We start from the raw sequence: 27,319 nt of genomic DNA on the forward strand, positions 1-27,319 counted from the left end.
AACCTGAAGTTTTCTGTTGTGCCGGGTGGCGAACAGGTCTACGACCGGTCGCCCCCACAGGTTGAAGAGCCTTCCGCCACGTCTTGGTGTAGAGGACCATTCGGTCCCTATCACCTGATCCCGACGCTGAGCTTGTCCGCTACTACATTCCTCTTGCCTGGAATGTAGCGTGCTGACAGCTCTATCGAGTGAGCCGTGGCCCACTCGTGCACCTGCACCGTCAACTGATGGAGCCCCCCCTGCTTGTTGACATATGCCACTACTGTGGTGTTGTCGCACATCAACACCAAGCGGTCCTGAAATTCTCGGAGAGCGTTGAACGCCGCCTTGAGTTCTAGGACATTGATGTGAAGGTGCTTTTCGTGATGGTCCCACACACCTGCAGTCAGCAACTCCTCCAGGTGTGCGCCCCATCCCTCGGTCGATGCGTCTGAGAACAGAAGCATCTCCGGGGGGGGAGTGCGTATGGGCACTCCTCTTAAGAGGTTCTTGTCGTCGAGCCACCAGGCTAGGTCCTGCCTCACCTTGTCCGTGAGAGCCACGGGAAAGTAAGGAGGATCCTTGGCCTGAGACCAACTCTCCCTTAGCCTCCCACTGGAGAAGACCGAGGTGAAGACGCCCGTGAGGGACTAACTTCTCGAGTGACGACAGATGGCCCGATCACGACTTGCCATTGCTGTGCTGCCTGTTCCTGCCGAGACAGGAACCGGCCGCTGCCTCCCTGAATTTGCTGATACGCAAGTCTGCGGGAAAGACCTGCCTGCTACCGTGTCTATCAGCATACCCAGGTACTTCATCTTCTGCTTGGGTTCGAGATCGGACTTCTCGTAGTTTATCAACGATCCCCAGATCGCGACAAAACTTGAGGAGTCGATCTCTGTCCTGCAGCAACTGCGAGCGGGAGCTCGCCAGGACTAGCCAATCGTCGAGATACCTCAGAAGACGTATCCCGTGCGAATGGGCCCAAGCGGAACACCAGAGTGAACACTCGCGTGAACACCTGTGGGGGCGGTTGAGAGACCGAAACAAAGTGCCCTGAATTGGTACACCGTCCCGTCGAAGATGAAGCAGAGGTACTTTCTGGAGGACTGATGGATGGGTATTTGAAAATACGCGTCCTTCAAGTCCACTGAAAGCATGAAATCGTTCCCCTGATCGAGTCGAGCGCCGAGCGTGCCGACTCCTATCGTGAACCGCGTCGTGCGAACGAAGCGGTTCAGGGGAGAGAGGTCTATCACCGGACGCCAGCCCCCCGATGCCTTCTCCACTAGGAAGAGGCGGCTGTAAAAGCCCGGTGCTGGTCCTCCACGATTTCTACAGCTCGTTTCGCCAGCATGGTCTTGATCTCCTGTCGAAAGAGCGTTGTCCTTTGATGATCCCCGGACATAGGTTTGTAGGTGGACCGGTTTTGGAGATGAGGGGGGGCCGAGACTCGAAGGGTAGTAGATATCCCTCCCGAAGGACGTCTACTATCCAGTTCCTCGGCGCCGTAGCGCTGCCAAGTTGCCCAATGGCTCGCTAGGCACCCCCCCACTTCCGGCAGCAGGTGAGGGGAACGCCGTCCCTAGCGTTTCCCTCCTCGTTTCGACTTCTTCCCACACCTCCTCGGGGAAAGGAGGGCTGGGAGGAGGGCTGGTTACGGCCTCCTTTAGCAGACGTCGAAACAGCAGGAGTCTTCACACGGGGTTTTGGACGGTGCTCAACCGTCTCGCCGCCGTGGAAGGCGCTAGCTAAGCTCTTTGGCTTAGCCGCAGTCGCTCGAGATTGCCCAGTAACCTTCGAGACTGCCTGGTGAACTAAGCGGTCACTGTCATCAGTGCGCCGCCTTTCCACCGCAGCGTCCACCATCTCTCCGGGAAAGAGAGCTGGGGAACTCCTAATTGGTCCATTGCGAAGCCCGAGTGCCGCCTCACTCCCGGCCCCCTGGTCACTCGGGTAAGGACTGGCGTCCCTACGTCGAAGAACCAAGTTGGCCCACAGGTTAGCAGTCTGATGGGCGAGGTAAGAGATCGCTCTTCCTCCAGACTGGCACAGTCTCCTGAAAGAAGCGTCGTCTTCGAGAGCAGAACTCCCAGAGCCGGCCGCTACTTTGGATATTGTGAGGGACCACAATCCAGCCAAGAGACTGCCTGGAATGCTGCCATAGCGGTAGATTCCAGGGCAAGTGCCTCCTGCTGCGAGAACCAGAGGTTCTCCGACAGGAGCTGCTGCAGGGACACACCTGGAGTCAGCCTCGCTAACTCCGGGTTAACCTGTTTCGGCAGTATCGGGTCTTCCGAAGGCACGTAAAATCGCCTCTGACGCTGTAGAGGAAGAGGAAGCAGCTTAGAAGACCGTCCGGATTTCAGCGAATCCTCCCGTCCTGAGACGAGATTCTCAACTTGATCCAGGACTGAGTCTGCAAGCTCTGATCGCGGTAACCCCACCATCATTTTGGGTTCCCTCTTAGGACCCCAAAACGACTCGAGCCGGGACGTGGGCTCTGCCGGTGGTAGCGGCGATCCTTCCGCAAGGTCATTATGCTGACGAATCAGCTTAATGACCTCTGCAAAGTTCCTCTGTATCTCGGGAGTGACTGCGTCTTGCGGAGTAGGACCGTCCAGTCCCTCCAGCAAGAACAGATCCCGAGATACTCCTCCTTCAGAAGGAGGAACAGCGGCAGACCCCTGACGGTCGCCTACAGCTACTTGCACGTATGTCCTGGTCGGTCCTAGAACCGTGCCTGGTCCATACGGCGTCATAGCGGGATCGCGAGCGGCGCACCTCTCGCGATCACTCATAGGTACCTCGCTCCTCCCAGTGTAGCCCGAGGAGGTTGAAGGTACAGGACAGGCAGACCTGACGCTCCCCCCTAGCTCGCTGGCAGGACCAGCGTGCTTGGAGGGCTGCTGCTGATTGTCAACCCGCGGTGGCGATCGAGCAGCAGGCCTAGCCTTGCCGCTCGCCTGGGGCGAGAGGCTCGGCTGAGAACGTCGACTCTGATCTCTAGCGTCAGGCGAGCTGTTGCTGGTTACCGTCTCCGCCCGGTCCCTATGGGAGCGGCGGTCAGGTGACCTGCTAGGCTCTCTGTCGCGGCGAGACCGGCCAGCATCCTCTCGGCGCGTCGAGCCGCTGGTACCGACGGCCGCGGGGACCCCTTCCTCGCCTCAACCCGTGGCTGGTCAGCGACCGTCACGTCAACCCGAGCAGCCAGTTGGTCGCTGCGAGAGCGTCCACTGGCCTGGCGAGAGTCGTGTGCACGACTCTCGCCAGTCTTCTGCTCCCCCGCGCAGCCGCGGTCTTGACGGCGAGCGAGCTCGGGCGTCAAAACTTTGGCTGGACGGTCTCCCGTGGAAGAGCGTCCACTCGGTACTTCTCGCGAGCGAGAAGCGGCCGAGACGGAACCTGATTTAGCGGCAGGACCGCTAACACCAGGTGAGGACGTACCAGCCGAGGCTGGTACACCTCTGGTCCCCGTCGTCTTCTTCTTTGCAGAGGAAGAGACGGGCCCCGTTCCCGAAGGAACAGGAGGACCAGCAGAAGAGCTCCCCGAATCGCCTGAGCGAGACGGGCCCTTAGAAGATCCCGAAGGAGTCTTCTTAGGGGGGGAGGAGGCAGCCTTCTTCTTCTTCGGCTGGTTTAGCCTTAGAAGTCGAAGGGGAAGAGGAGGCAGCAGACGACGAAGAAACGACGACGAAGACGACGACGACACCTTCCTCTTCTTCCTCTTCTTCGCCAGGCTCCGCAGGACAGACTCAGGTCTTCCATCCAGGAGGGAGCCGGGCAGTTGCCGAAGCAACAGGGCCCGACTGCACCTGTCCGAAGAACCTGAGACTGTAGCAGCGCACCACCAACAGCAGGAGCGACAGGAACAGGTCCAGGAACAGCAGGAACAGCAGGTACAGCATCTGAAAGGAAAGGAGCAGCAGGGACAGCAACAGGTACGGCAGGCACGGCAGGAACCACAGGAGAGCCAGGCGTCCTGTCGGCAGCTACCGTCATTCTCGGCACTGGCGGCAGGTCTAGGGGGGTACTCTTAGGGCAGCGGAAGTCCGGGGTCGGCAACACAAAGAAACCAGGTGGCGGTGGCACCGTCCTCTTTGGTACGGCAGTAATGGGTTTGTGCACCGCAGCCGTAGGCGTCACCGTCATTACATGCGGCGTGTACACAAGGTGCGGCGGCATGTCATATGCTGGTGTTGATATGGTGGTAGTAGTAGTGGTTACCGCACCATGAGTGACCACTGCCGACCCCGCCAACCGCTGAATCAACCCCTGAATACTTGGCACTCCCTGCAGTCCCAGCGACTCCCACACCTGTCCAAGGTCGTCCTTCGCTGGTGGCACATCTGCGGAAGCAACAGTCGGGTTAGTAAGAGGGGTTTCCTCGCGCCTGGGGGGAGAAGAACCCCACCCAGAGCGGACGGAAGACCCCGAATACAACTGGACGTCCGGGTAGCGGGCGCCCTCCTCCACACTCGACGGATCGAGTGAGGAGAAGGACTCCGCTACCCCCCCCGCGCAGGGGAAGGCGCGAAACGTGGGGGCTGACCGGGAGGCAGGAAAGAAGACGAAGTGTCAGTTACCAAAGGAGTCACTGGAGAGCTTTCCGATGACTTCTTTGGAGGCCTAAGTCTCTTCCTGCCCTCGTACAGAACCCACTGCGCCTCGGACCAATTCATACAAGTTATACATGGCTCGTTCCAGGAGCATTCTCGCCCCCCGGCAACGAGTACAAACCTCATGTGGATCCACGTCCACGAATGATCTAAATCCGCCGCATCTACGCCCCTCCAGCCCGGGACACACTCTACGGGCGACTGGGGGGCGCGGCGAAATCTCCATTTCTTGATCACTCATATTGCAAATGAATAAAGAAATGTATAAGTACTTACAATCATACACACTCAATTAAACCAGAAAAGAGGGCTGATACTCAAAGCAAACGACAAAAGCGGGCAGAGCGATGACGAACACGTCCTATCTCCACACGGCCGAAAGCAAAAGTGGTTTGTTTACCTCCCAGTCGCGCGGCGCGCGACGATCGGACAAGCAGTTAACTACCGTTCTCCCCTTGTTCGAAGCTTACGACCGTTCCAGCTGCCGCTAGCTACTTCCTATTGTTAAAGGACCGATGGTTTGTATTACGTATTGGAACAACTGGATATTCCCGTCCGATTTTCTCTATTCCAGGTTGGTCGCCTACTGTGAGATAGTTTCTTTCAGCAGCAGTCTTCTTCCCAATGCTAGAAATTCCAGGAATTCGAGCATAGGTGAGGTTCCCGATTATCGTGTAACATATCGGGGATTCTCGTCTCGCTCACTTTGGACCGTGTCTCGCCTAAGTGGTTTGAGATCGTAAAAAACTCGAAACACTCTGAATGCGCTAGAAATTCCGTAGAATTCTAAGCAGTCTGCGAAACCCCCACCGAATTCGTCAAACGATATCGGCTGGTGGTCCTCTCGATTCCCGTAGAAATCGAGAATGGGGCAGGATCCCTCCTCAACGACCGGGGCTTACGTCAGGTAGGACCCGAAGGTCCCCCCGGTAGCGCAGTCCCCAACGTGGGATCCTACAGAGAAATCTCTGTAGGATCCCTCCCCTTTCCCTCGTAGCCGTAAGGAGAGAGGGAATGGGGGAGGAATTGGATACTCGCTCGCCTTTCCCAGTGGAACTAGCAGTTGGAGAAGAGTAGGAGCAGCCATCGCCTTGCGGCGATGGCCTCTCAGAGTCTGGGAAAACATATCGTCAGGAGAAAACGTTTGTTTTCCCCGCGGAGGTTTACGAACTCTCACTGTAGGTAAGGGTCTGCCGCCACTGTGAACGTCGTCTGGGTGGGGCTGATCGACACCTGACAGGAGAGAGCCGATACCGTCCTCCGACTCATTCCAGTCCTCGTCGAGGTCGAAACCTCTCAGGAGGACCGAAGGAGTATTTAAATACGGTGTCCGAAGACACGTAGAAACGCCGCTGTCGCAGTAGAGGAGGTGGAAGTAGCTTGATCGACCGGCCAGAACTGAGAGAGCCTTCTTGTCCGGAGACGAGAGACTCTGGTTCGAGACATAATCGGCAAGCTCCGATCGCGGCAGACCCACCGTCGGTTTGGGTTCCCTCTCGGGCCCCAAAATGACTCGAGCAGAGACGTGGGCTCTGCTGGTGGGAGCGGCAATCCTTCCGCAAGGTCATTATGCTGACGAATCAGCTTAATGACTTCTGCAAAATTCCTCTGTATCTCGGGAGTAACCGCGTCTTGCGGAGTAGGACCGTCCAGTCCCTCCAGCAAGAACAGATCCCGAGATACTCCTCCTTCAGAAGGAGGAACAGCGGCAGACCCCTGACGGTCGCCTACAGCTACTTGCACTTATGTCCTGGTCGGTCCTAGAACCGTGCCTGGTCCATACGGCGTCATAGCGGGATCGCGAGCGGCGCACCTCTCGCGATCACTCATAGGTACCTCGCTCCTCCCAGTGTAGCCCGAGGAGGTTGAAGGTACAGGACAGGCAGACCTGACGCTCCCCCCTAGCTCGCTGGCAGGACCAGCGTGCTTGGAGGGCTGCTGCTGATCGTCAACCCGCGGTGGCGATCGAGCAGCAGGCCTAGCCTTGCCGCTCGCCTGGGGCGAGAGGCTCGGCTGAGAACGTCGACGCTGATCTCTAGCGTCAGGCGAGCTGTTGCTGGTTACCGTCTCCGCCCGGTCCCGATGGGAGCGGCGTCAGGTGACCTGCTAGGCTCGCTGTCGCGGTGAGACCGGCGAGCATCCTCTCGGCGCGTCGAGCCGCTGGTACCAGCCGTGGCTGGTACCGACGGCCGCGGGGACCCCTTCCTCGCCTCAACCCGTGGCTGGTCAGCGACCGTCACGTCAACCCACGAGCCAGCCTGCTGGTCGCTGCGAGAGCGTCCACTGGCCTGGCGAGAGTCGTCTGCATGACTCTCGCCAGTCTTCTGCTCCGCGCTTCGGTCTTGACGGCGAGCGGGAGACCGTCCACTCGGTACTTCTCGCTAACGAGAAGCCGAGGCGGATCCTGGTTTAGCGGCAGAACCGCTAGAACCAGGTGAGGAAGTGCCAGCCGAAGCTGGTACTTCCTCTGGTCCCTGTCTTCTCTCCTTGGTAGAAGAAGAGAGGGCGGGCCCTGTTCCCGAGGGAGCAGGAGGACCAGCAGAAGAGCTCCCCGAATCACCGGAGCGAGACGGGCCCTTAGAAGGTCCCGAAGGAGCCTTCTTAGGGGGGAAAACCCGGGTTACCAGCTGGTCGCTGCAAGAGCGGCCGCTGGCCTGGCGAGAGTCACCTGAGCGGCTCTCACCAGCCTTCTGCTCCGTGCCGCGTCTTGGCGCCGAGCGAACTCTGGCGCCGAAACTTGGCTGCACGGTCTCCCGAGGGAGAACGTACACTCGGGATCTCTCGCGAACGAGAGACCGAGCCGGAACCTGGCATAGCGGCATCGCCGCTAGCACCAGGCGAGGAAGTACCAGAGCTAACCGATACTCCTCTGGTCCCCGTCTATCTCTTCCTTACGGAAGGGGAGACGGGCCCCGCTCCCAAAGGAGCAGGAGGACCAGCAGAAGGACCCCCCATCCCACCGGGGTGGGACGGACCCTTAGAAGTTCCCGAAGGAGACTTCTTAGGGGGGAAGTCAGCCTTCTTCTTCTTCGGCTTATGGGCCTTAAAGTCGAAGGGGAAGAGGCAGCAGCAGACGATGAAGACGAAGATGACAGCTTCCTCTTCTTCCTCTTCCTCGTCAGCTCACGCAGGACAGTCGTCAGGTCCTCCATCCAGGCCGGAGCCGGGGCTATTGCCGAAGCAACACGGCCCGACTGCACCTGTCCAGAAAGACCTGGGACTGGGGAAGACACACCGTGGGCAGGACCAGCATGGACAGGCTCAGGAACCAGGAGCGACAGGAACAGCAACCAGCTCAGGAGCGGCAGGAACAGCGGCAGCGGTAGACCCAGAAGGGACAGCCAAGCCAACAGCGGGAATCACATCAGCGGCAGTACGGCAGGCCAGCGATCGCCTCGTAGAATCATCGGCAGCCAGCGGAACCTGGGTACTGGTGGCCGGTCCAGGGGCGAGCTGCTGGAACAGCGGAAGTCTGGGGCAGGCAACACGAAGAAAACAGGCGGCGGCGGCAACCCCCCCTTGGTACGGCGGCGGCCCTAGTAGCGGCAGACGGCGTCACCGACACAGCATGGGGAGTGTAGACCAGGAGGGGGGGGGAGCAGCATAAGCGGCCGTGGTAGTAGTGGAGACCGCCCCAGACCTCGCTAGACGCTGAAGCAGCCCGTGGATGCTAGGCACGCCCTGCCGCCGCGGTGGTCCATACCTGTCCAAGGTCGTCTCCCATGGATGTAGCACCTGCGGTAGCATAGATAGATTAGTAAGAGGGGTTCCCTCACGCACGGGGGAAGACATGCCCCACCCCGAACGCAAGGAAGACCCCAAATACAAAATACAACGAAGAAGCTGAGCGGGGGGCAGGAAGGAAGACGAAGAATCGGATACCAAGAGAGTCGCGGGAGAGCTTTCCGACGACTTCCTGGCAGACCTTCCCTTTCCCTTACCGCCGCACAGCAGTGAAAAGTAATATGAAAATGAAACAGAATACTGCCCTTGCGATTCACTTCACAGAACTTAAAGGGGAAAAGATCAATTCCCGGGTAAGAACGGAAACTTGATCCAAATAATATGATGCTATCATAAAATATATATGAAAATGAAACAGAATACTGCACTTGCAATTTCACTTTCACAGAAAATAATCGTAAGGATCAATTCCCGGGTAAGAGCGAAAATTGATCCAAATTAAATTTATGCAAATAAATAAATGAAAATGAAAAGAATACTGCATTGCGAATCCACTTTCATTGCATTTTATCATACAAAATAAAAGGCTTGTGCCGAGCGCAATCACGCTCTCGGTAACGAACGCACAGGGCAAAAATATAATGAAAAAAGTACTTACATTTTTCAATTACACACTTTCGCCCAAAATACATGACTCGGCGCGAGCGCGCCCGCCCTCGGCACCGAGACATAATTCAAGGGTTCAATTCATGAAAAGAGAGGAAATCGCCGCATCTACGGCGATAGCTCCATGTTGGTTCATAATTAAGTAATGAAAATGAAAACAGTGTACTTACAGTTTCATTTTCAAGTCAAACAAACCATTAGTAGAAAACACAATATAAACAAAGCATACGACGATGAAGCGGGCAGAGAGCGATGACGAACACGTCCTTCACACCCGCGGCCGAAAGCAAAAGTGATTTGTTTACCTCCCAGTCGCGCGGACAAGCAGTTAACTACCGTTCTCCCCTTGTTCGAAGCTTACGACCGTTTCAGCTGCCGCTAGCTACTTCCTATTGTTAAAGGACCGATGGTTTGTATTACGTATCGGAACAATGTAAACTTTCAAAGCACACGACGAAATAGCGGGCAGAGAGCGATGACGAGCACGTCCTGTCACACCACGGCCGAAAGCAAAAGGGATTCTTCACCTCTCGGGCGCGCGGCGCGCACACGATCGGACAAGCAGTTAACTACCGTTCTCCCCTTGTTCGAAGCTTACGACCGTCCCAGCTGCCGCTAGTTACCTTCCTATTGTTAAAGGACCGAGGGTTTGTATTACATATCGGAACAAACCGTCTTCCCCGCTTCTTTCTTGGTGCTGAGCCACGATTCCATCGACTACAGAGCCTTCTTCATAGAAATGGCAGGGCGCATCTTCAGAAAGGAGGAGGACTTAGCGGTCTTCGTACTTGAAAACAACGACCGCGGAGAAGGAGGGGCAGCAGGACTGAGGGAGTCCCCAAACTCTTGTAGCAAAAACGTAGCCAACGTCTTATAATCCGAGAGACCCACTTCTCCCGGAGACTCTTCTTCCGACAACTCTTCAAGCTCATGTCTCGTTGGAGAAGGGCTTCTCTCAGTACCAGAACCATCCTGACAAAGGCGACGGCCGCCTGTGCGACATCTTGCGCCTCTGCCAGGAGAAGGCTGATCCTGAGAAAAACCCCTAAGCTGAGCCTCGCGACTGTCTTCTATCTTGTTAGGCGATGCTGGAGATCCTAGCGCCTTGCGCCTTGGCTGGCGATTCGCGCCTGGTTGGCGCCTGGCGTCTGGCTGGCGCCTCACGCATAGCTGGCGCCTTGCGCCTGGCTGGCGATTTGTGCCTGGTTGGCGCTTCATGCCTGTTTGGCGTCGAGCGCCTCGATGAACTCTATAGGCAGAAAAGCGTCTTTTCTTCTAGGAGGGTCTTTCTTGAGAACTCCCACCAAGGAAGCAATTTGCTCCTGCATATTTAGGAGAATCCTCGTAGTAGCCTCTTCCTTTTCCATATCAGAAGGAGGGGAAGGAGGTCCGGATGAATAAGGAGCCTCTGAGCCGAAAGCAGGCGCTCACTCTCTTAGCTCTCTGTGCTTCAAGCAAATCCTCCCGGAAAGCGTTTCCGGGGCTTTCGAGTCCAAGGTGGAAGCTTTCCAACTCCTCTTGAGAGGACGTGATAATTCGTCCGAGCTCCACCCTCGCCTGTGAGACGACGAATCTGACGAGGAGAAGCACTCCTTGAGGATGCCTTTGCAATGGCGATCCTTGGCAGCCTGGGACGCCACTGCCGAAGGGACGCCTGATCGGTGGGGATTCTCCATAACCTCCGTAAGGCTTTCGACATTCCTTCTCCTCTGGGTCTGAGCTTGGAAGAGGTCTAGGCCTGGGAGCGAGACAGAGCCAATCAGACGCCCCCTCCACTGCACTGGGAACACTATAATCACCTTCCACTGCATTTTGCTTACCTTCTAGAGCTATCATTTTTAGCACCATCCTTTTGAGGGCAGCTTTCAAATCCAAAATCTCCGTAGATGAATTTGCAGCTTCTGTGAAGGAAGAATGTGCTTACACTGTATGTGAGGAAGCAACTACTTGGGGATTCGGAGCTACTATGTTCATTGGCTCGCTCGAGCGAGACCTACTCAAACTTTTGGAAGAAGCTTTCCTACCCCTATCCCTCTCTAACTTCCTTAAATAAGCAGTTAGAGTCTTTCCATTCCTCTACACTCAAATTCATACATTCGTCACACTTGTTAGAAACAGAACATTCATTCCCCCTACACCTCTTGCATACAGTGTGAGGATCCACCGAAGCTTTCGGCAGTCTCACATTACAACCCTCATTCACACACACTCTAAATGAACAGTTAGAGTCCGACATTCTGAGAAAAATCCGTAAGCAAAATCCAAAAAACAGTCCACAAATCGCGTGTGCCAAACCAAAGATCCAATACGTCACCAAATAAATCAGTCCAGAAGATCAACGGCGATGAAAAGCGAAAGTCAAAGTCAGGAGGAACCAGCAACGATGTTACCGGAACCGGCGACAGAGAAAATCTAAAATGATGTTATTATGATATAACAAAGTTTCATGTATACTTACCTGGCAGGTATATATATAGCTATATTCTCTGTTCGCACTGGCAGAATTTTCAAAACTCGCGGCAACCGCTAGATCACTGGTAGTTCAGGTGATCGCCACCCCGCTCCCGTGGCGCTGGTGCTCGGAATCATTCCCATTTTCGTCAGATTTTTCTCTGAACCCTGTCTCCTGAGGGGAGGTGGGTGGGAATTTAATTATATATACCTGCCAGGTAAGTATACATGAAACTTTGTTATATCATAATAACATCATTTTCATGTATGACACTTACCTGGCAGGTACAGTAAGTCCTCGGGTTACGCCGGTCTCGACTTACGATGTTTCGTGGTTACGAACGCGCCCCCATAAAAATATAAAAAATATATTTTGCGTCGTTCCGTCTTACGCGGTTTAGCGTCGTAAGCAACGTAAACAACGCGAACTAGTTCCGGGCGCACGGCGGAAGAATACGCTTTGTGGGGGAGAGGACGGCGTCGCTTCGCTACGCTCATTCCTCGCCCATACGCCATTTTGGTTGTTTACACTGCCTCTCTCTCCCTCGTGTTGTATGCGTTTTTTTGTAACTTTTTGCTCTTTGTTATGGCTCCCAAGCGCAAGGCGGACTCTTCTGATGGTAGTGCATCGAAGAAATAAAAGGCCATCACCATGGAAATTAAAGTGGACATTATAAAGCGATCTGAGAAGGGAGAAACGCCAACAAACATTGCCGCTCGCTTGGCCTTAGCCGTTCGACCGTTGCTACCATTATCAAAGATAAAGAGCGCATCTGTTGAACATGTGAAAGGATCTGCTCCTATGAAAGCGACAGTGATAACTAAGCAGCGTAGTGGTCTAATAATTGAAATGGAAAGGTTTATTGGTGCTTTGGTTGGAAGACCAAAATCAACGGCGTATCCCAGTCAGCCTTATGGTGATTCAGGAGAAGGCGAAAAGATTGTTTGAAGCGTTGAAAAAAGAAAAGGGGGAGGTTCTTTTTTCTCTTCACTAAAACCCCCCCTCCCACCCCAGTCTCTCCAGCATCCGCAGCTTCCTCTCCAGTGTGCAAGCCAATCAAATTAATAAAGGTAAGGAATTGTTCTCTCGTTGTTTATTGATAGGTATTTCATTTACATTAAATCATGTGGTATTTTTCAATGTTCCGACTTACGCTGAAAATCGTGTTTACGTCGCATCTTAAGAACGGATCAACGTCGTAACTCGAGGACCCCCTGTAATATATATAGCTGATTGACACATTTGGAGGTGGGTCAAAGACAGCAACATTGTAAGAGTTTTTAAAAATTTAAAATTTAAAATACTCTTAGATTCCTTACCCTGCTAAGGTAGCTGACTTCAGCATTCCTGCCTCTTAGCCTGCTAAATCTTAGTAGCTTCCAACTAGGACGTTGACCTATTAGTTGATGAAGCTAAATACAAGGGTCTGACAACTGGACGGGACCAATTTGTTGACAGGAAACCCTAGCCCTCTCTTACCACGGGCATTCATGCTAGGATAAGTTAGACCACCTGAACCACACACAAAACTAACCTAACACACTACACTTCACAGACTGAAGAGGAATCACCCTCTCAGACAAACCGTAAAACAACACACTTCATTAAATACCTAGCATGTTAGTAAGTTATGGGGTGGAAAATCCTTTGCCCAATACTTGCTCCTGAGGATACATATGGACCCAACGTTTGACAATTGTCAACGTTGTTTTGACGTTTTCTAAGTAATGACTTGCAAACACTGAATTAGTCCTCCAAAACGTCGTTTCAATGATATCTTTGAGGGCCATATTCTTTTTAAAAGCAACGAAGTAGCTACTGCTCTCACTCGTGCGCCTTAACCTTAAGGATGCCGAAATTTCTTTGGTTGCATAACATATGAGATTCTTTAATTAGTTCCCTAAGGAAAAAGGCAATAGCATTTTTGGTCATTGCTCTGCTAGGATCCTTCACAGAGCACCACAGTGATTCTGAAGTTCCTCTAATCTTACTGGTTTTCTCCAAATAATAGCGCAATGCCCTTACTGGACAAAGAACTCTCTCTTGTTCCTGTCCTACTAGATCTGAAAGACCCATAATTTCAAACGACCTTGGCCATGGATGAGCTGGATTCTCGTTCTTGGCCAAGAACCCCTCCTGAAATGAGCAAACCGCTTTGTCATGTTCCAACCAATATGTTTGCCAATTGCTTGCAGCTCACTCACCCTTTTAGCTGTGGCCAAGGCCACCAAAAAGATGGTCTTTTTTTGAGATATCTCTCAACGAAGCTTGATCCATCGGTTCGAACTTACTAGTTCCTAAAAATTTCAGGACCACATCGAGATTCCAGGAAGGCGCTCTGTATTGGGGCTCCTTCCTTGTTGCAAAGGACCTCATGAGGTCTCTCAGATCTAGATTATTTGTAATATCTAGACCTCTATGTCTAATACTGAAGCCAACATACTCGATACCCTTTAATCGTCTGAGTTGACAATTTTATTTCCTTCTTTAAGTATAAAAGGAAGTCGGCAATTTGGGTCAGAGGTACTGGATGAAGAAATTTTCCGACTCTTGCACCACTTGCGAAGATTTCCCACTTCGCCTGGTACACCTTAATAGTAGAGGCTCTTCTAGCTCCGGCCACCGCTCTGGCCGCCTCTCTAGAAAACCCCCTTGCTCTGACAAGTCTTTCGATAGTCTGAACGCAGTCAGACCCAGAGCGAGGGTGTTCTTGTGGTACCTGTTGAAGTGAGGCTGTTTGAGTAGATCTACTCTTGCTGGAAGTGTCCTTGGTACATCTATTGTCCATTCCAGTACCTCTGAGAACAATCTCGGGCCGGCCAATATGGAGCTATGAGAGTCATTCTTGTCCCCTGACTCTCCCTGAATTTCTTCAAACCTTCCCTAATATCTTGAACGGGGGAAAGGCGTAGACGTCTAGCCCCGTCCAATCTGAAGAAAAGCGTCTACTGCAACTGCTTGACGGTCTAGGACTGGAGAGCAATAAGTCGTCAATCTCTTTGTCATTGCTGTCGCAAACAAGTCCACCACTGGGCGATCCCATAATTTCCACAGACTCTGGCATACTTCTAAATGAAGAGTCCATTCTGTTGATAGAAGTTGACCTTCCCTGCTCAACAGGTCCGCTCTCACATTCTTCTCCCCTTGAATGAATCTGGTGAGAAGGGTTACGTTTTCCTTTCTCTGCCCAAAGAAGGATCTCCTCCGCCAACTTGCAAAGAGAGATTGAATGTGTCCCTCCTTGTTTGCGGATGTACGCCAGAGCTGTGGTATTGTCCGCGTTGACTTGTACCACCTTGTTGCGAATCACCGCGTTGAACTCTTTCAAAGCCAAGAAAATCGCCATCAGTTCCTTCCTGTTTATATGCCAAGCTGCTTCCTCCTTGCTCCAACGACCTGAAACTTCTTGATGTCCGAGAGTCGCTCCCCAGCCTGCGTCCGACGCGTCTGAGAACAATACATGGTCTGGGTTCTTTTGCTGGAGAGACGCTCCCTTCGCTAACTTCCCGGAGTTTAGCCACCACCGCAATTCCTCTTTGATCTTGCGAGGAATTCGAAACAGGAAGGAATCTGGTTGCGATTTTCTTGGCCAGACTTGTTCAAAAATATTTGTAGGGGTCTCATGTGAAGCCTTCCTAGAGAAACGAACCGTTCCAGGGACGAGAGGGTCCCCAGTAAGCTCATCCACTCTCGTGCTGAACATTGTTCTTTCTCTAGAAAGGCTTGCACTTTCCGGATGCACTGCTCTTTGTCTGTTGGGAACGGAAAAGCCCGAAAAGTCACTGAGGAGATCAAGAATCCCCAAATAAACTAGCTCCTGACTGTGTCATATTCGACTTTTCTAAGTTCACCATCAACCCTAACTCTTTCGTTAATGTTACGTCATTTCTAAGTCCCTCCAGACATTGCTTTCTTGATTGGGCTCTTATGAGCCAATCGTCCAGGTATAGAGACACTCTTATTCCTAGAATGTGTAGCCACTTCGCCACGCTCGCCATCACTCTTGTAAAAACTTGTGGGGCTGTGCACAGTCCAAAGCAGAGGGCTTTGAACTGAAAGACCCTGTTCTGGATCAACAAATCTCAGGTACTTCCTGGATCCTGCATGAATTGGGATATGAAATAGCGTCTTGAAGGTCCAGTGACATTGCCAAGGTCCAGGGTGACCATCCAGTCCCCTGGACGTACCGCTGCCAGTACTGAATCGGTCGTCTCCATCGTAAATTTTGTTTTCTCCACAAATAAATTGAGTTGACTTACGTCCAGTACTGGTCTCCATCCCCCCACCCCCGAGGATTTCGCTACTAAAAACAGCCGGTTGTAAAACTCCGGAGATAAGTGATCCAGAACAGGTTCTATTGCTCCTTTCTTGAGCATAGAAAGAACTTGTTCTTCTAGTGCTTCTTGTTTCCCTGGATCGGCTGTAGTGAGCTCCAAGCTCTCTTGGCGATGTCGCAAGAGGTGGTCTCTTCAGAAAAGGGATCTTTGTAACCTTCTTTGGCTACCTTGACGACCCAAGGATCTGCTGCTCCCTTTTCTTGCCAAATCTCCCAAAACTTCTGGAGTCTGGCACCTACTGATGTCTGAAGGACTTGTTGTTCATTGTTTAGTACTGGGTTTCGAACCCCTCTTGGACGGAGCTCTTCTTGCTCTGAAGGCAGGACGAGAAAAGGACTTGCCTCGAAAGGGCTGACTAGTTTGCCTTGATTCCTTAGGGGTCTTCTTAACCACCTTGTTGGGTAAAATTTCCTTACCGAGGAAGTTAACAGATCCTGCGTCGCCTTCTGAGTTAGGGAAAGCGAAATATCCTTGATAATATCCGCAGGAAACAATTGATCCGAAAGTGGGGAATAAACCAATTCGGATTTCTGGGCGTTAAGAGACGCCCTTAGCAGCAAAAGAGCATAGGAGTGACCTTTTGCTTTTCTTTAAAACTCCTGCGGTGAAAAGAGATGCTAATTCATTCGCGCCCATCCTTAAAGGCGGTTTGTCCATGCAGGACATAATACTGCTTGGGAGTTGAGAAGCCGTCGATTCATTATCTTCCACTGTTCGTCCCAGAGCCCCCAAGGACCAATCCAGAAAATTAAAAACCTCGAAGGTCCGGAAAATCCCTTTCAAGAGATGATCTAATTCTGATGGAGACCACCACACTTTGGCCGAATTCAAGGCATGTCTGCGGGAACTGTCAACAATGTTGGAAAAATCCCCCTGGGAGGAGGCAGGAACTCCCAGGCCGAGATTTTCCCCCGTCGCATACCAAATTCCGGACTTCGATGCCAATTTGGCAGGAGGGAAAGAGAACACAGTCTTGCCCGCTTCCCTCTTTTCCTTCAACCACGTATCAATTCTTTGAAGAGCCTTCTTAGCCGTAATCGAAAACTTCATCTTCAAAAACGAGGATTCTTCGGAGTTTTATTCTTAGAGAATTGAGAAAGGGGAGATGTCGGAGCTGCAGGCTGAAAATCCCCTTCAAAAAGTGAAAGAAGGCAATTCGTCAATTTCTTATAGTCTGAAGAAGGTGCTTCACCTTCTTTTTCTTCCTCAGATTCTACTTTCAATCGTACCCACTTTGTCTGTAAGACGCTGAATCTGATCGCCCATTGACGCAAGGGCGGCAAACACTTTCACAATATTAGTATCCTCAGAAACAGCAGCGGGCGCAGGAGAGACCTGAGGAGAAGGATTAACAACTTCTACTTGGGAAGAAGGGGGAGAAATAACAGAAGTATTCAAGGCCTTACTAGAAGAACCTGACCTCTCACTCCGAGACCCCGATCTTCTTACTCTATCCTTTTCAAGTCTCTCAACATATTTGGTGAAAGTCTTCCACTCCTTCTCATTTAAACTTTCACACTCATTACATCTATTATCCCAAGTACACAAAACCTCTCTACACTTCTTACATACTGTGTGAGGGTCTACCGAAGCTTTCGGCAGTCTCACCTTGCACCCTTCTTTCATACACACTCGAAATACTATACCAGAATCAGACATTATAATAACTTCCAATCGCGATTGCCAATCCAACTTTCCAATACGATACCCAATAAACCATCCAAGTACAGCGAAAGTCAGCTAACGAGTTTCGAATTCTAGCAGGGAACCAACAACGATGTTGCCGGTTCAGTGGCAGAAAAAAATCTGACGAAAATGGGAATGATTCCGAGCACCAGCGCCACGGGAGCGGGGTGGCGATCACCTGAACTACCAGTGATCTAGCGGTTGCCGCGAGTTTTGAAAATTCTGCCAGTGCGAACAGAGAATATAGCTATATATATACCTGCCAGGTAAGTGTCATACATGAAATTGGAAAACGGGAATGGTTCCTATTCCTGCCACCCAGCGGCAGGGCGGTAGATCACCTGACCTACCTGTAGCGTGTGCCGGAGTCGTTAGCTAAGTATATATCTGACAGGGAAGTTGAATGTACAAAAATGCCTTTCAAAAGGTGATCAAAATCTGAAGACGTCCACCAAATCTTGGCCGAGTGTAATGCATGCCTACGAGAGCTGTCTACAATATTGGAAAAGTCTCCCTGGGAGGAGGCAGGAACTCCCAGGCCAAGACTTTCCCCCGTAGCATACCACACTCCAGACTTGGAAGCCAACTTGGCTGGAGGGAAGGAGAAAGAAGTCTTCCCTGCTTCCCTCTTTTCTTTTAACCATTCATTAATGCGTTGAAGCGCTTTCTTGGCCGAGATGGAGAGCGTCATCTTCAAGAAAGAAGACTTCTTGGGGGTTTTGGTCCTCGAAAACTGAGAAAGGGGGGACAACGGTGCTGAAGGCTGAAAATCCCCTTCGAACAGAGACAGGAGGCAATCAGTCAGTCTCTTATAATCCGACGAAGGTGCTTCGATATTCCTCTCATCTTCAGACACCAATCCTTCTACGTCCTCTTCTGCTGAAGAAACATCCTGGAAGCCTAGGTCTTACTGCAGAGTAGCCGCCGAATCCGGTTCTAAAACTTGTCTGGGGAGCGTATGCGAGATTGCGTCCTGATGAAAAGAGTCCCGGTCTTGTCGGAAGGAGAACGGGTCAACGTCCTAGGAGAACGGGTCAACGTCCTGCCGCCTGCGCCATCGAGCGATCGTCCGTCTTTGATGGCACACTGCGTCCTGGAGTCTGAGAGTATGAAGAACGAGAGGGAGGAGGCAAAGTCTTGTCCTGCGTCCTCTTAGAGGAATTGACAGGGAGAAATGCGTCCTTACGTCTAGAGGACAGCTGATCGGTCGTTTCCCAAGACTTAACAAGGTCGGATAACTTAGCCTGCATCTCTCTCAAGATGTCCTTGGTATCCGCTTTCCAACGAGTCGCACGAGAAGGAGGAGAGTGAGGACGCACAGAGCTGGTATGAGGCGGAGAGCGGTCCTGATGTCTATGAGACGGAGAAGCAACAGGGGAGCGCACCCAAGACGCAGAAGGAGGGTCTCTAACAGGCGAAAAGCCGACAACAGAACGTCTTGCGTCTTCTCTCGAGCGAAAAGTTCTCTTCCTTTTGACGGGGATTGCCTCCTCATCTGCACTCGACGAGAAAATCTCGGGACTACTCCATCCTTCTTGAGCGTATCCCAGCTCATCCTGAGACGAGGATGGCTTGAAAGATCTCTTGAGAGGACGCGATACTTCCAAAAACCGCCGATTCCTGCCTGACGCAGAACTATCGGATGAAGACAAGCACTTCCCAGTAACGCCTTTTCTATGGCGTACTGCTGCAGCCTGGGACGCAACAACAGGACTGCCTGAAGGGACAACTGATCGTGAGAAAACCCCTCTCGCCTCCCTTCAACTGTCGACATGCCTTCTCCCTTGGGTCTGGGAGCTTGACAGCGGTCTAGGTCTAGGAGCACGAGAGAGACGATCAGCCGCCCCCTCCACAACACTGTCACTAACATTAAACACACCCACTTTGTCCGTTAAGCGCCGGATCTGATCGCCCATCGAAGCAAGGGCAGCAAACACTTTCACATAATTTGCATCACTCGTCTCCTCAGATACAGCAGCGGGCGCAGGAGAAACCTGTGGAGAAGGTGCTACTAAATCTACATGGGAAGGAGCTGGAGAAGAAACAGAAATTGATTCATTCAATGGTTTACTAGAAGAACCCGATCTCTCACTCTGAGACACTGATCTCCTAACTCGATCTTTCTCCAACCTTTCCACATACTTGATAAGAGTCTTCCACTCTTTCTCATTCAAATTCTCACACTCAATGCACCTATTCTCCCACGTACACACAATCTCTCGACACTTCTTACACACAGTGTGAGGATCTACCGAAGCTTTCGGTAGTCTCACCTTACATCCTTCTTTCACACAAACCCTAAACATAATACCTGAATCAGACACATCAAAGAAAAATCCTAAAGCGATTGCCAAGCTAACTTACCAATACGATACCAAAATCCGTCCAAATACAGCGAAAAGTCAGCCAACGAGCTCGAAATTCTAGCAGGGAATCCTCAACGATGTTGACGGTTCGGCTGGCAAAGAAAATCTGACGAAAATGGGAATGGTTCCGAGCGCCAGCGCCACGGGAACGGGGTGGCGATCACCTGAACTACCGGTGAACTAGCGGTTGCCGCTAGTTTTGAAAATTCTACCAGTGTGACAGAGGATTATAGCTATATATATACCTGCCAGGTAAGTGTCATACATAAAAACAAATTTACTCCATATGACAATGTTAATCTACCATTAAAACCGAAAGGTTGTCATTTTTGTATAGCCAAGTATATCCTATTTAAAATATACAAATTTTCATCACACAGGAAGAATCTATAACTGAATACTAATATTCTGTGAAGTACTCTACTTACTTTTTGTCAATTTCCATGTTTACGTTGACTATGTTTCCAAAAGTAGAAAACGCTTTCTTCAAGACATCCTCAGATATGTTAAACCCAAAGACATAAATTGTGTGGCCATGACGTGGTTTGCCATCGGAGCCTCTACCATCTCTTGTAAATTCGCCTCTCTCTTCTCTATCTCTTGCTGAGACAAAACTATCATACAGGTTTGGCTGAAGAGGGGCAAAGAGTTATAAATTTTAAATTTTATTTTAATGTGTTCTATATAAATCAGTACTACTTTGCTGAGACATAAACCAGTACACGAGCACTGACCTTACGATAAGCCACATTAAAATCATACATATTACTGAATCAGAACTTTTTGGAACACAAACTTCAAGTGTGATTACATATAAACCATTCTCTCACTAGACACTCTTTCCTGTCAGATCTTATAATCTAGTTGAAGGGATCCTACCAAGCCTAAATTGACAGCAATCTGTGAAATCTACCATTGCTATCCCTGCTACACAAAACCTGATGTTGGTTCTAGAACCTTTAAGGGGGATTTAGATCCATCCAGTAGTAAAATGTGTCCACTTCGATAGTGTTGAACTTCACCCAATACCTGGATTTTAATGCCAATTTCTGTAGTATATGGTTTATGACTGACTACCAGAATCACTTGACTGTGAAGAAAAACTTTGAACATGTAATACTATTTGTATGAGTTTTTGTTAATATACATTTATAAGTCTTCATTTATAAGAACAAATTAAAAATAATTTATCAAAAAATTGTATTTTTTCTAACTATACAAACCTGAGGTCCTTTAACAATACGAATACACTTTCGGCGTACTAGCTGGAATTACAGCCGTTGAATCTTGAACAAGGTGGTTAGGCAGTAAATACCGTGGGGCAGGCTAGCCTGCCCGGATGTAAACACTCCACTTTGCCTTTCGGCCCAGGTTCAGATTGAGGGGTGGCATGAGGTGGGCATATTTGTTAAAGGATCTCAGGTTTGTATAGTTAGGAAAAATACAATTTTCGACAAACTGTTATTTGTTCCGATACGTAATACAAACCTTTCGGTCCTTTAACAATAGGAAGACTCACTGATTGGTGGGAGGAATCTGAGTGAGCCTCTAGAACTGAGCCTCTAGAACTGACTAGAGTTCTGCGCACCTAGGCTGCTACTCCTGGTCGTAAGAGCGAGGAGTGCCCTGCTGCCTCTGACAACTTGATCAGAGTATAGGAGCTGCGTGATCAAGAGTCAGACTTCTGGGCCTTTTCGAAATGAGTGAGGGATCGTGACTCATCCGAAAAAGGGCTGTGAAGAATATTGGCGTCAGAGATGTTAATGAAAAGTTCTGGGAAGGGTTTGCATTATTGTCAGTCTCCTTCCTCCCCTTGCTAGAGGAAGGAGCAGGATTGCTTCTATGATTCTGATAAGAAACATAAAAAGGATGCTTATGTATAGGCTTACCGCATCAATCGTACGTGTGAGTTTGAGTCCTATCCTCAACCCAAAGGAGAGGAATGGAGAGACGAGGCATGGAAGGGGGAGAGCCAGTCACTCTCGCATCCTTCTTACCTCTACAACTGCACACCATGGATGAGATGCAACTAGACATGTGGAGGAGCTGGGTAAGCAAACACATCTTGCAAGCATCCACCACTGGTCCAGGGAAATGAGGTTCCAAGGACCTGTGGGCAGTCCCGGAGGGAAAGAAGGATATGGTCGCGATGACCTATCCATCTCCCTGTCCGACATATTCTTTGGAGTGATGTCCAGTACCCATACTGTTCTATCCATCTGCAGCAAAGTGTCTTGCGGTCTCTCATCCCACTGCAGCGAAGTCTCTCGCGGTCTTGTACCCCACTGCGGCGAAGTCTCTTCGTCTCCGCGGTGGATAGGACACCAACACCCCATGGTGGGAGTCGATGGTTATGGGTACCGGAACACGCTAGCACGATGAAGTACGTAATCATTGATCTGGAACAACTGATACTAAGTCCACAGCATAGCTCATGACGGTCTTGGACGCTTCGACAGCTGCCGACTGACTGCGTTCGGTTGTGTGAGGCGAGCTGTCCAAGCATCCGAGATGTAGTCACGTGACCCTAGCCTTTTGAAGGGTTATGCCGAGAGACCATACAAATCGTCTATCTGTTGCCACCGATGCCGGAAGGCGAGATGATGATTATCTCAAGTAATGTGCCCAACAGGTGAAAGCCAATTGCCTTCTAGAGACCGAGGTCCCTGATGGCAAGACAAAAGTTCTCATAGTAGTTGAATCTCAGCTAAGGAGAAACAACACTATGTGCCGTTGAAGACGAAGGTAGTAGGTGAATGCAGACCTACGTCTTCACAGCCGAATCGAGAGAAGTAACTCTCAAGAGTCCCGCCGATGACACCAACCCGTGAAGACGGTTTAATCCCTGTGATTTACAAAGGACTGAAAATGCTAAACTGCTACTTCATTGCTGTTTGGTGAGAAGTCGGAGTTGCAATGAAAGCGGAGCGCTTTTCAGTAATGAAAACACAGGGATGTACTGCCTGAAGAACCGTTTCTCATGGGCTGAATCATCATCTTCTTCCCAGGTTATCCAGGGAAGACATTTATATACTTGGAAGTAGAGCTGGCAGGGCGGGGAACAAGCGATGTCTTCCGTTATACATCTACAATTCGGGGTGAACAATGAACAATTGCACACCTACAAATACGAGGTATATTTAGAAGACAAACTCAGACGTCTGAAGAAATCATTCCACATTATCGCAGCGGCAGGTGCGATGCAGCGGGAGACTAGGCTACAGACTTCTGTTACCATGCGGTAAACAGAAAGATGATAGCGAGTCTATTGAGATATCTCTGTCTGAAAATTCTCGCAATGTCCAAGGCGATGCAGTAGAGATGGTCATTCACGTATGCGAGAATTCTAGCCAACCAGAGACCTAAGTCTGTGACTGCCGGGCAGAGATTCGGTTCGGTAGTCAATCATTGTAGAGGAGAGACATAATCCGACCGTGCTATCTCGAAGAGCCAGCTGGTACTGGTCAACTGATAACAGAAGCATGTCGCGAGGGCAATATACATATTATTTTGTTCATGAAACTTACCTGTCAGATATATATATAGCTGTATTCTCCGAAGTCCGACAGAATTTCAAAACTCCCGGCACACGCAGTGGGCGGCCAGGTGGTTAGTACCCATTCCCGCCGCTGGGAAGCGGATATCAGGAATCATTCCCATTTTCTATTCAGATTTTTCTCTGTCGCGGTAGTGAAAACACCTGTTTCCATTACCTCCGCCTAGGATTTTGAAACTTCATTAGCCGCTTAAGTATCCTACTTATTTTTTGAATGATTGACTTGGATTTGGGGCTAGGCATACGCTATCATAAATTAATTTTTTTTTTCATTGCATATGATGTCTGAATCTAGTTAGCCTAGTTTCAGACTTTGTTGTCTGCAACGGGTTAACGGGGAGCTACCGAAACCTTCGGTAGACACTCGCTTAGTATACATGACGTTTACATGTTTTCTTTGTTGAAAGATCAATGTAATTAGTGTAATGTTGACTGATTCCGAAAGAAGACGTATGATTCGTATGTACGCAAATTAGAGCGTGATAGAATCAGGAGGTCTTCCTCCACAGTAACAGAAGTTAGGATAATGAACCTACTAACCTCCAGTAGACTTTATTTTGCCTAACCCTGTGGTATGGCTTACGGGCCTAGAGGAAGTGTCTGTGAGAGGTAATGCCCTTTCTATTATGGTGGATTACATCAAGTAAGCTTGAAAAAGTGCTCGCTCTCCAATCAGTGTTGTGAGTGTAGTGATGTTGATTTTGCCCCTAGTGTTGTGGAGGGGGCGTCAGATCGGTCCTATAACGCCTCTAGGTCTAAACCTCTGTCGGACTCCCAGGACCAGGGAGCAAGTTGAAAACCGAAGGAGGGTTACGGGAACCCCCACCGATCTGGCGTCCCTTCGGCAGGATAAGGCTGCCAAAGATCGTGCACGTGCACGAATCATGAAAGATTGCTTCTCGTCCTCCGAGGCGTCCTCCCCGCAAGGTTGGAGCTCTCGAAAGGACTCGCGCCCTCTAAAAAAGAAGCTTTAGAGAAGAGGATGCTTCACGTCCTCTCTCTCGTCAGGAGGGAGCGTCAGAGTACTGATCTGGCGTCCCTTCGGCTTGACTTAATATCGATAAGCGTGACAAAGACGCAAAATGTCGCACAGGCGGCTGTCGTCTTGGTCCAAGAGAATTAAAAAATTGTCCTTAAGGCAGGACCCTCACGAGGACGCCTTTCGAGACATTCAACGCTCTATCGAGAGGAAGGAACGTCATTACTCTTGTAGCAAGGATTGTTTTCTTGCTTTCCAAGACGCTCCCCTCCCCTCATGGCGCTATGTATACGTTATGTGACGTTCGCTTTACTACGAAACAGGATATTGTTCAAGCTCATAAGCTTGACGTCCGGCAAGCTGATTTGCATAGTCAAACAGCTCGCCAAGACGCATCTTACTCATCCCTAAGGGACGCTCTGTCAGCGGACAGAGATGACACTGGACAGACTATCCTAGTTTTCGACAGGAGAAGGGCAAAGAATTCCTCATACCCAAGAACACACAGGCGTCCTTTTAAATGCCCTTCTGCAGTGTCGATGAGCGTGACAAAGACGCAAGATGTCGCACAGCCGGCCGTTGTTTTTGTCAAGAGTGGCGAACGTCCTTAAGACTCGTCCTGATGACGATCACCGTACTTATGCTTAGGACGCTCGCGTTTCATGAGCGGCTCTCCCCTCGCCAGGAAGCCTCTCAAGTTACTCGTGTTGACGCACATCATTCACTATGACGCTTCCCTTGATGTTCGTCGCTCTTCTATTCCGGACGCTCTTCAAGAACGCTCAAAGAATGCAATCAGGACGTTCGGCAAGCACCTCGCGAGGATGCCTTTCGGAACGCTCGGCGTTCCTTTTTTGAGGCGCGTTTTCTGGATATGTTCATTGCATTACTAAGACGCAAGATGTTGCACAGGCGGCCACCGTCTTTGTTAGAAGGTAACGAAGGGTCTTTAAGGCCGCTTCTTGGAGACGATAGCCTTACGTTCTTCCTATAGTGCTCTCACACTTCAGGAGCAGCGTGCGGCTCTCCAGGACGCTTTTCGGGTGGCCTTTCAGAAGACGCTCGACGTCATAAACTTGATAAGATAAGCTTTTTGGAAGACGCTCGATGTCTTACACATCTGGACGCTCGCCAGGACGCTAGCAAGGACACTCGCCAGGACGCTAGCGAGGACGCTTTTGAAAACGCTCGGCATCCTACACGTCATGACGCTCGTAGGAGCACTTGCAAGGACATTCTTCAGAACGATAGGCGTCCTACGCATCAAGACGTTCGGCAGGATTCCTGCAAGAACGCTCTTCAAGAGGGCGCGTCGAATCGAAGAGAGGAAGGAGTTTGGTCTCGTCAAGATGTCTACTTCGCTTTCTACGAAGGGAGCGTTCAATAGAATCCATCACTTGATGAATTCCAGGAAAACTGTAAGCAGATTTCGGGATTGCGCTGCCGAAGGGGAACATTAAGGTCCTTCCTGTCGTAAGCCCAGTCTCTAATCAGGAATCCTGCCCCTTCCTCGATTTCTGCGGGAATCGGGAAGGCTATATGCTCGAATTCCTGGATTACTTTCCGTCATGCAATTGGGTTAGTTCTCATTGACAAAGTTCTTAATAAACATTTTATCGCATAAGCGGATAAGTAACAAAATTTCGAAAGAGCTCTCATTCATTAGTCAGAGGCTCATCCAGGAAAAGACTTATAGACTACGTCCATGAGTCTTATGTCCAATATCATAAGAAGCTTGAACTTTCCTTTTCGATCTTCGGTTCTCACTTGAGGATTTCCATTTGAATAATATTAATTCCTTTTCTTGGCAAAGAGAACGAAGACAGTCGATTTCCATTCTCTCTCTCTTCCTCGTCGATGGAAAGAATGTAGTAGAGAATTTTAGATGTTCAAGTGACTGCAATACTTATGTATTTTATCTTTGCGTCATATTACTAAGTAAAGTTCAAGTCCATATACACATCTCGAGTTTTACCTCTACAGATGGCAACCGAAAGGACTGTTATTTTAAGTGTATTTAATCGGTCCTTCCTGCAAACTTCCAGGAGTTTCCGGTGTAAGGACAATGCTTAAAGGTATTGTTACAACAACACCAACTCAGCTTCTGCATCTAGCGAATTATGTTTCGCTCAAATATGCCTGCTTGAGAATTTCCTTATGATCGATAATAGTAACAAACCTATATTCCTTCGTAGAAGAGTAGTAGCTGGTAACTCAGGCAGAATAGTGCGAAACGAGAGGTTGCTGTCATTGTGGATGACGCAGTATATTTAATCGGTACTCCCGGCAACTTTCCAGGATTTTGTTTCCGATTAACATTTGGTTAATAAGCGTAATGTTACTGACAACACAAAATCAGCTTCTGTATTTAGCGAATTCTGTTTCGCTTAAATATTCCAACTTGAGAGTTTCTGTTCAAATAATGGAAAATCTATTCCTTAGATGAAAAATAGAAAAAAAAAATAGCTGGCAACTCGGCATAAGACTGCGAGAAGGTGAACATAAGCTGCTGCCTGTAACTGTCACAGTGCCACACTGTCACCAACTCAGTTTTTAGGTAGCTCGTTGTTATGCTCGGTCGGCTCCGCTTAACATCTCTCTCTCCCGCGGGATTGATTGACGAACCGTATCTCTGCCCTACAATCATGACTTTTGCCTCGGGTTGAGGGGATTTCTGGTAATCATGAATAAACGACTTCCTTTTGCTAAGAAATTTTCAACAGAGATATCTCTTAGACATGTTCGGCGCTGCTTACCGCACTGTAACAAAATTCTGTACGAGTCTACCGCAGCATAGCACTATAATAATGCTCTCCTGCTTATGCAAAGCGCAGCCTTATTAGGGAAGGAAGCATGCTTAGTGAGGGAATGGATGAGTCTGCTGGGGACCATTTTCCTCGCTGGAGAAGATTGTTTCCTGAATAGACTGCAATTCAGCCACCTCTACAGTTTTTTCCTACAGGAGAACTGAAATAACATCAAAGATCTAGAGATA

At 50.0% G+C, this 27,319-nt stretch overlaps 1 protein-coding gene across 1 annotated transcript in view; it reads right to left on the bottom strand.

Annotated features, from left to right (window-relative positions):
* Positions 1-27,319, bottom strand: part of LOC135225864 (negative elongation factor E-like) — a 127,028-nt gene that overhangs the window by 85,389 nt on the left and 14,320 nt on the right. The window contains exon 4 of the mRNA XM_064265413.1: positions 20,218-20,420. Coding sequence (XP_064121483.1) covers positions 20,218-20,420 — 203 coding nt within the window. The remainder of the gene's footprint in view (positions 1-20,217; positions 20,421-27,319) is intronic.

Source organism: Macrobrachium nipponense, chromosome 13 (assembly GCF_015104395.2).
Source record: "Macrobrachium nipponense isolate FS-2020 chromosome 13, ASM1510439v2, whole genome shotgun sequence".
Classification (NCBI taxonomy): Eukaryota; Metazoa; Arthropoda; class Malacostraca; order Decapoda; family Palaemonidae; genus Macrobrachium; species Macrobrachium nipponense.